At 45.0% G+C, this 10,074-nt stretch overlaps 1 protein-coding gene across 2 annotated transcripts in view; it reads right to left on the bottom strand.

The window, feature by feature from the left end:
• Nucleotides 1-3,999: 3,999 nt before the first annotated feature.
• Nucleotides 4,000-10,074, bottom strand: part of LOC138569646 (uncharacterized) — a 1,436,407-nt gene continuing 1,430,332 nt past the window's right edge. For both annotated transcript variants that reach the window (XM_069647797.1, XM_069647798.1), the window contains exon 74: nt 4,000-5,545. In XM_069647797.1, coding sequence (XP_069503898.1) covers nt 5,541-5,545 — 5 coding nt within the window. In that variant the 3' untranslated portion in view covers nt 4,000-5,540. The remainder of the gene's footprint in view (nt 5,546-10,074) is intronic.

Here is a 10,074-nt window from a genome sequence, read left to right as displayed (position 1 = left end):
CAGTCCTCCGTCCTTCTTGGGAATGAGAAAATAGGGGGAGTACCAACCCTTATTCCTCTCCGCTACAGATACATGTTCTATTGCACCTTTCTCTAGCAGGGTTAAGATTTCCTGCACAAGGAGCGGATCTGGAATTTTGACAGAGCTGGTTCTTGGTGGATGATCCCGAGGCCTTTTTAGAAAAGGAAGGCAGTAACCTTGGGATACTGTTTCCAGTGCCCAAGCATCTGAAGTAATGCCCCGCCATTCGTGCAGATGCTGAGAGAATCTTCCTCCCACCGGGGTCTTGTGGGTCAAGGCCTCAGAGTGGCTTAGAGGTGGCTGCAGCAGCGGCTGAGGATAAAGATGCTGCTACTGAGGCTTTTTGCACCCTTACCTCGTCCACTGGAAGGGAATCTTCTTTGACCCCTTTGTACGGACTGTCCTCTTCCTCTACCAACTGAGGAATAGTATCGAAAAGGATGTCTTCTCTAGGAAGATGAGCCCTAATAAAGTTGTTGAGGTTGCCAAATAGAGGCACTAAGGGACTTAGCCGCCGCTTTGGAAGTCTGCAGCTTCTCTAGACTCTCATCTGCCTTTCTGCCGAACAACCTCGAGCCGTCAAAGGGCATGTTGAGCAGTCTGGCCTGCACGTCCGGTGCAAACCCTGACTTTTTCAACCACGCAAATCTGCATAGCACAGTGCTTGCAGCCATGGATCTGCTAATGCTGTCAGCAGTATCAGTCCTGACTGGAGACATTCTCCCATCGCCTCCTTGCCATCCTTAACTAAATTCAGAAAGCAATCCCTTTCTTCGCCTTCTGGAATATGTTCAGCCGCCATACTAACACAGTTCCACAGGGTATGAGTAAACCTGGCCAGGTTACAGGTGACATTAGTGGACCTTAGGGCCATACTGCCTAGGTAAATACCTTGCAAGCACATGCGTCCACTTTTTATCATCTCTATCAGGGAGGATAGAGGGCTAGTCAGACTGCCTGGTGGAGGTAGCGGCCTGGACTACCAGACTCTCAGACGTAGGGTGTTTTCTGAGATAGTCTGGTTCACTGAATGATGGTCTATATTTCCCAGGGAAACTCCTGTTGACAGCAGGACCAGACTCTGGGGCTTCCCAGTTAGCTACCACCCTCCTTTGAAGGGCCTTGTGAAAAGGCAAAACAGGGTCTTTTTGGGGACCTTGGTCCAGGACATCCGTCATGTCATCCTGTTCGAAAGTTGGTGAAGCCCTACTCCAGCACATGTACTCAGTGACCCTGTTAATCAGATTTTTATACCCTGAAACACCATGGTCTGATGGGTCAGGTTTACCAAACTCGAACTCTGGGGATGTATCAAGACCGCTGACAGAGTGGAGGGAGTCACAGAGATCTTTCAACTTAGACTCAGGATCATTAGCTTTTCAGGCACTTCTCTAGTGCCAAACCACACTCCTAATGGAGAAACATCCTCATCTGAAGTCTAGCCTCCTTATAAATGGAGGACATTTACATTTACAGAACTCTTTCTTTGGTACATGTTTGAAATTTTTTTCTTGTACTGTTAAATGCTTCAATGGAATCGAAGACACCGTTGATGGCGTCAAAGGTGTCTTAGAGAAATCTCTCGATTCCGGAGTCGACGCAAATGGCGTAGATGGCGTAGACAAAATAGTTGAAGGCTTTGACACTTTTTGTTTCTTTGCCAGTATTGGAGGTGGCGTCGACTCACGTGTCGATGCCTTCCACACCTTTTTGTCGGGTCGAGCGTGTCGAGCCTTCAATTTACTACTCTTCTTGCTCAAAGAAGTTTCTGACCTTCCTTGATCGTCCAACAAGACTTTTTTGAGGAGGTCAAGGCTGCATTCTCAAAGATCCACATCATCTCTTACCTAAAGGCTTTCCATTTACTGGGAGAATCCGACGAGTCAGACATTGTATAACCTCAGAAGAGGTACCCGATGATGAAGAGGGAGACCTTTGGTGTCTCTTTTTAGCCTTCTTGGCAGAAGATGTTGAGGAATGTCTAGATTGACTCCTCGATCAGGACCTCTTCGAATGTCTATGTCGAATAGAGTCCTTGGACACCCCAGACCTTTTATATTTCTTTGAAGATGCCTTAAAAGATTCCCTCCCCACCGCTAATTTACCTTTGCATTCACAGAGAGCTTTCTCAGTCATAGACTGACAGGACCCGCAGTACTCGGTTCAGTGACTGGAACCCAAACACCAAAGGAAGTTACGGTGAGGATCAGTTATCAACATTTTCCCACTGCAGTCTTGATATTTCTTAAAACCCGACTTTGGGGTCGAAGTGGTCGAAGAAGAAGACATGTTTTCAGAAGAAAAACAAAGCGCACCGTTAACTCGAAGCAAAGCTATCGGAAAAACAGAACTGAAGCCAACAGGTGTGGCACAAGCTATTTATACTACTGATGACATGACACGCTACGACGGCCCTCGAGGGACATCAACGCCACGGCATCGTGCACAGCGCCCTCTGCCAAGAAAAATGTTCAGAAGTAGCGAAGCTGGCGAAACGTATATCAAAGATGAGGAATATGTGGTAGGGCACAATCCATTCGAAAATAGTTTCTTAACACCTCTCATTACCTAATCAGTAATTGTAATTGCAATTGCTTATTTGTAAAGTGCTTATACACAAGTTAAGTGCTTCAAAGTGCTTCAAGGCAGGCAGGAAAAAAGGGAATTCAGAGTCATACTTAGGCCTTGAAGTTTCCAAATGATCTACCAGAAATAAAATGACTAGCAAACTAGGCCCGGTGGCAACTATTACTAGTGCAAGTGCAAGACAAGAAGGGAGGTGAGAAAGGGGGAGGAGAGAGACAAGAACATAGTCCTTACACTACCGTACTAGGCCCACAACATTTCAGATATTGCAAGTGTGTGACAGAGAGTGAGGTGATAAGGGGGAGGAGAAGGAGAGGAACATACAGTCATAAATAAGTACCATACTGGCCTGGCGAACTAGGCCTAGCACAATCTAGTTAATGTAAGTGCGCAGACAGGAGGTGAAGCGAGGGGTAGGGGGAGTGGTACAAGTGCGCCCAGCCCAGCAGGGCCCTGGGTTAAGTGCAGAGAGGTTACCATTCTCATGGAATGAATTCAGAAATGCAGCAGTGCTGAATAGAGTGCAGAGGCCTGGGGGCAAGTGCGAGGACTGGCGGGGGAGCCTGAGACCTCTGCGGCTCTGGAGGTGCACCATGCGACCAGTCAGCAAACGGAGCAGAGTTAGGGAGAGAGGGAGGAGGGAAGTAGGCAAGAATATAGAGGGGGTTAACAAGGGAGAGGGGGAGAGATAGAGGAAGGTTTTGAGGAGTTTCCGGAACTTAAGGAGATCAGATTCAAGGTGGAGAGAGGCAGGGAAGTTGTTCCCGAGGGAAGCACCTGCAAAGGCTGATGATCTACCCCCAAATTTCTGTTTTGAAAATCAGCTTACCAGCAGAGAGTTGGAAGAGGACGAGCGGAGGGCTCTAGAAGGAGAGTATTTAAGAAAAGAGAGAGTTTTAGATAGTGTGGGCCCCGGCCCCAGAAAGCTTTGTGGACTATGCAGAGTCTTGAACTTGATCCTTGCATCCACAGGGAGCCACTGGATGGATTTAAAGGCGGCAAAGAGATGCGGTCCCTGGGTTTGAGACAAAGGATTAGTCTTGCGGTTCTGTTCTGGATGAGTTGTAGAGGTTGGAGAGAAGAAGTAGGAAGATTAAGAAAGAGACTGTTGCAGTAGTCCAGTCTAGAAAGAACCAGGGCATTGTAGATGTGGAGGCTCTGGGCAAAAGTGAGAAAAGTTAGGATACCTCTGAGGAGGTGCAGCCGGTAGTGGGATCAGCAAAAATAATGCAATATATTTTTTTATATACTGAAGCTGCATCACATTATAACACAACTAAAACAGTGTTTCCTTTGAGGGTTACATTACCACATATTGGCCAAACTATGAAATATGTAGAAATATGTAGAGAATTAACTATGTAGACGATTTAAACGGAAAGATGTTCACAATTTTTGCGCTGTGGTGGTGACCAATTTTAATTTTTTTTAAATTACAAAAACATCAATAGTGCAAGACAACAAAACTAAGGAAGGAAACATGGAGCATGAATCAAAATAATTCCATTTAACACCCTGTTATTCCAATTTAAAAAAACTAATATTTAGCATTTCTAAAAAATAAATGGAATGTTTCTGCTTTCAGAAATAACATCACCCCATATTCCACAGTGCCAAACACTTGTAGTTGTGTCCCCAATAATATCTCTTAATGCATAGACATTTTCTTTTAAATGTTCAAATTTGTTTTCAGCATAAAAGGGACAAAAACCAATTAAGGAATATACAATTGGGATGCTACAGACATTTTTCACTTCCAAATCCAATCTCTTAAAACAACAACCTATCCCATGAATTTTGTTTGGCGTCTCGCTTTTCTCATTGGAGACAGATACATTCCTGTCGTCTTAAATCAATATTCTATTTATGAACTCATTTATAGATGACATTTCTATAAAACATGTTTCCACCCGAGTTTAGACAAACCTTCAACAAATGTACTTTTAACATGAAAAGTACCATTGAGTTACCATTCTACCCCTCATCAACCCGTCAGTCAAATTAATAGTCGAGCTATTGACAAATGGACCGGTTTAAGGACACTGGGTGTTCCCTCTAAAGTTGAAACACATTTGCTGTACCAAAGGTACACAGTAGCAAGTCCAGTCTTACAGGAAGGGTTTCTAGTTCATATATTAGGTTTGGAGAAATTGATGCTTTACCTCAGAAGATGGTGGTATACATTTCTCCAATTATCATAGACTGTGAGACAATTTAATTACGTTACTGTCATGATTCTATAAGATGCATTTTCATCTGAAAACCCTACTAATGTTCTGAATGCTAGAATAACAAAAGATGCTGGTCTGACCTACTTTCAAAGCATGTGAAGGCTAATGAAAGGGTTAGCTATTGCTATTTTCGTGCAACAATGTTGAATTTGCTTCTTCTTAATGGAGTGGTCTTGGATACTTTCCAGTAGGCATCATGCTAATAGTCATTAACCTTCTTGGTTGTGCCAGCAACAACTGCAAAGTAGTCTACGATGTGCTTCGAACAAAGGCATAGACGTTGATCGTAGATTGAGAGTGTGCACATGTACATTGCACACTTTGCAAATTCAATCACTTGAACTAAATAGTCTGATTGTAAGGATGTTTTTCGCTGCAGTAAGTTTCCTAGAAATTATTTTCTGCAGGATCAGACCAAAGATACGGTTCTTGGTAAAACATAGCACTATTGGGAGTTTGTACGCTTTTCCCTAAACTCAAGGCTATTGTTCTCAAAGTCTTGTCAGTTTCAGCTTCTCTCTGGGAACATTCCGGAACATATATTGTTCAATATTCCCTGTTGACATTAATTTCATTCATTTGAATGCTTTTCTCGTTTCTTAATGTGATGCAGCTCCTCGTCTCAGACGTTCAGAAAGTTGCGATACTCCAAATGTTCAATACATGGTGCATTCTTTAGTGCTGCTCCCATTTTATGAAATTTCAAACTGCATGGAAAAACAAAATATTCAATTAATAAATTAGTGACAACTGAATGCTTTTGTATCACTTTATCATTTCACAGCCAGAGTTGAATAAGTATTACCCAACTAAATGGTGTTTATTTTGGTAACATTGGCATATGAAAATGTTACCTGCGGTGTAGACAAATCTCTTTAAAGTAGATGCATTAGTCCACTATTGTATCTTACTTACAATCAATTATTTCATTTTGTCCATTGCTAAATGTATTATTTTTTATATGGACTGCAACCTGTTCATTGTTCTTCCATATATTATAAACTATGGCATGATTGGGGTATGTGAGGTTGGGGTTTCTAACATTTTGACAATTTGGGTGCAAATTCCTGTTGACCTGTGGCAGATAGTTTTGACTAGGTTCATATGTTGGCATTTGTTTTTTGGGATATCCACGCAACTGCTATCATGGTAATTCAAGTTGCTGCTTGGGATATGTTTATTGTTTGATTAACTGTTTTAATTTGTCTCTAAAGATGTCAGCATACTATCTTGTGTTTTCTCAAATGGTAACAAATAGTCGAATGTGTCAAATGTTGCATTCACCAGTAGAAATTTATCAACCGAAATGTACACAAGAACGCTCAGTACAAACTAATAACTCAGTTGTGTGCTGTGCTTTAATGGGTAACAACAGAGATATGTTGAAATGTAGACACTTTCAAAAATGTACATGTTTGAGAATGAAGGAAAAAAAACTTGGGGACTCATTTGCAGAATTGTGTCATCCTCGAGGCCCAGTGTTACCAAGCAGTCCTCCAGATCGAGGGCTTGTAGGATCTGAGCCAGTGTAATCATCTTGAACTTGTCCTTGAGAAGGAACATGTTTAGAAGCCACAGATCCAGAATGGGACACAAGCCTCCATCCTTCTTCGCTACCAGAAAGGTTGAGTACCACCTCCTTCCTCGTTCTGAGCATGGTACTAGTTTGATCGCGATCTTAGGCAGAAGCTAAAGGACCTCCTCCAGGAGGATGGGGTCTGGAGGTAAGGGGGTGGCCTGAAGGCTGTGGTCTGGAGGGCACTTGAGCAATGGGAGGAAATAAACCTGTTGGATGACCTGTAAGGCCCAAGGGTCAGACGTGGTCCTTGCCATTCCGTGCTGAACAGGGAAATCCCCCCATGCCCTCTCACCCCCGTTGAGTGGCAGAGCACGTCACTGAGGTTTTGTGCCTTGGGTTGCAGCAGTGATGGTGATGGTGACGGTGACGGCGCCACCTCTCTGGGCACTGTGAAGGCTTCATGAGTCAGACACAGACAACAGGTTCAAGATCTTATAACAAAGTTTTATTAACTCAAAAAGGCAGGGTGGAAAAAGCCTACCTTTCCCTATGCTAAGGTGGGATTTCCCTACCTAAAGAAGATTGAGGATAGTCTGCATCAGAAATTCCAAATTAAAACATCTGACTGTGTCCAAAAACCTACACTTGCCCTCACAACTATCTGCATACAATGTCAGCATCAAAATAATAGTGTTCAAAACAAAGTTCAGAGCTTCTTCTAGCTCTTCGGCTTTTAATCAGCTCCCCTTTCCCATGTTCAAACTAGTTAATCAAGCACAGGGGTCCCCTTCCCCAAGAGTTCCAATCTTCCAGCTTTCAAACAAAACAACACACAGGTTTCCTTCCCCATGAGTTCAAATCTTCCATCTTTCAAAACAACATGACTTCAAAATCACCAAACAAAATGGTATTTGCACAACACAAGCTTCTTTATAGGTGTTTTAGTGTGTTTTTCCATTCAGGGGGACCCGGTCTAGGCACAGTGGTTGGGCCACACGGTCCACCCATTACAGGTAATTCAACCAGTATCCCTCCTTGACTGCTTTTCCATTAACACCAGTCCACTGCTTCTCCTCAGCAGTGAGGATTGTTTCAGTCATATTTGTCACTTTCTCCTGATACTGTATTGTGCTTGGCTGACCACCCCGTACTTGTTACACTTTCTTGTGTTGCCTTGACTCTTGCCAATGCCCTTTTCCTTATAACATACAGTTCTTTGCACTTTCTTGACTTTGGCCAATGCTGGATTTTTCATATCATGCATTCAGCTATTTGTGCTCTCTGGGCTTCGCTAGCACACATTTTCAGTTAACGTAGTTCATCGTTTCAATACAGTTTAAAAACTTCCTTTCAGTAAGATTCACAATTTTACAAATCTTTCAAGATGCCAGAGAGTTCCCAACTTGCCTTCATTTCGTTCAGTATTCAAAATTGCCTTACATCTGCTTTAACTTGCTTTCAGTTCATTCGGTATTCAAAATGTATTATAATTGCTTTAACTTCATATAGAAATGCAGGTGGTTTTCCATGTATATCAATGTCAGTAGCTTTATTTCTATGACAGCCTGCCAGTCCGGTGTTCCCCCCTTCTGGTTGCACTCACCGGTCGGGCTTACGCCTCCTTGCAAGGTCCTTCGCTGCCATGGATCTCTCTCTCCATGTGCTGCTCCTCGCATCTTCTCCCAGCGGTCTTCTGTGGCTCACGCACAACCAGCAGTGCTTCTTCGACACAGGACTCACATGACCATTTCCGTCGCCCACCTCCTTCTTACAGCGTGATAACAGTGTCCAGCATCCTGTACCTTTGCTTCCCGCTGCATACGCTATGCACTTTCCCACGGGTCTTGAGCACCGGAGAGGTCCACCTGCACCCATCAGTTCAGGGGTGTTCTCCCACAGATGACTCCATTTCTTATGGCTTCTAGCTTTCCCATTGTAATTTCAAAAAGGACTAGAATGCTTACCATTAAGCAGTAGTCATGCTTTTCTCTTGTTGTCCTCTTCGTCCCAGTACCTGACTGAGGTTGTTAGTTGTTCACATTAATTAAAAAAAGGATCTGCTGGTCTTGTTGTCCCCTTCTTTGTCCCAATAGCATACTGGGGTTTTTGGGGAATGGTTGAGGGGAAACTCAAAGAAAGGGCTGACAAAAGCCTGTACAGGCTTCAGGGATGGAGGGTTTGTTGTGAAAGGGAAATGAGGGATATCATGTCTAACCTAATGACCTCCTCTCCCTGCTCCCCAAGAGTCCTCCACTCAGGTGATCCTCCCTTGCAAATCCTCCCCCAAGGTCTGGATCCAAAAGGGATGGCCTCTGTGTCGAATTTGCTGGAAGCGTCTTTCCTCCATTATTTCTGGAGCAGACTGACCATGGTCTCTTGGGGCGTAGACATTAGAGGGAAAAACACCCTGCTTCGAGACTCTGGCTGTGCAGAGGGCTTTGGCAAGCCCTAAAGACAATTGGACCTTCTTGAGGGCGTCATCATCCTTAGGTTCAAAGGGCTTTTGGCCCTTGAAGGGCACATCCAGTAGGTTGGCCTGGACATTGGCCTCAAACTCTGATGTCCTTAACCAAGGGTGATATCTTACCACAGTGCTCATGGCCAAGGATCTGTTTACACAGTCCACAGTGTCCAGTCCTGATTGCAACATTTGGCATGCCACCTCCTTGCCATCAGTGACCATGGACAGAAAACTATCCCTCCTTTCTCCTTACGGGACATATTTGGCCGCATTAGCCACAGCTGGCCAAAGGAGAATTTCACATTCTGCAAGGGGCATTCAAGGTATGCAATGCAAGACTGCCTGGCGCAAAACCCTTCTTACTTTCCCTGTCTGATGGAAGGGACGGGAAGATAGAAGTCTTCAGGCCACCCGTAGCAGCCTGAACCACCAAACTCTCAGGTGAAGCATGGGAGGAGAAAACAGCTGGCTCAGAAGGGGTGGGATTGACCTACTTTGCCACAGTTTTCTGTATGCTGCCGGAACAAGGGCAGGCTTCTCCCATTCCTCCAGGATGGGGTGTCCACTGCCAAATTGAAGGGCAGCATTTCACACAGTTTGTCCTGAACCTTTGACATGGATGGGGCTGGCAGCCTTAGAGTACTGGCCACCCTAGCCATCAATCACTGGAACGCGGCTTGAAGCTTTCCTGGTGGGAGAGAGGAGAACTGGCAAGATGTGCATCTCTGGGGAGGTGTAGAGGCCACTGGCACCCTGCAGGTTCCAAGCCAGTCCCAGTACATACTCACCATCTCCGTAGAACTAGTCCAGGATATACCACACCTCCTAGAGCCCAGAGGTTCTAGCCCAAAGGGAACCTGGTCACCCTCCTCATCACACATGTTGTGCATCTTTGACATGAAGGTGTCCATAGGGAGTGGGGCATATTCCTGCAGCGCCCCAGTGTCCGCAATGCTGATCAGCACTGACTACTATGCTGTAGCCAGCGCCAAAGACTTTGGCTCCCAAAGGCGGGGCTTGTCGGTGCTTAGGGACCTCAGTCCCTTTCTGGTCCAGGCCTGAGCCGTTAGGCATGTCTAGGAGTTGTCCTCAGTTGGTGGCACCTGTCAGAACTGCATCTAAAGCCGACGGTGCCTCTCCCTGGGCCACCGGTGCCGAGTCCCGGCCCATCAATGCCTTGGCGAAGATGTCCAACATCTTCAGGCTGACCGTTTCTCATTACTCCGGCGTGGAGGATTGGGTGGGACAAGGTACCT

Source organism: Ambystoma mexicanum, chromosome 2q (assembly GCF_040938575.1).
Source record: "Ambystoma mexicanum isolate Mex_15411 chromosome 2q, UKY_AmexF1_1, whole genome shotgun sequence".
In the NCBI taxonomy this organism is placed as follows: domain Eukaryota; kingdom Metazoa; phylum Chordata; class Amphibia; order Caudata; family Ambystomatidae; genus Ambystoma; species Ambystoma mexicanum.
The sequence above is the reverse complement of the archived record's forward strand: the minus strand, read 5'-3'. Positions and strand labels throughout refer to the sequence as shown.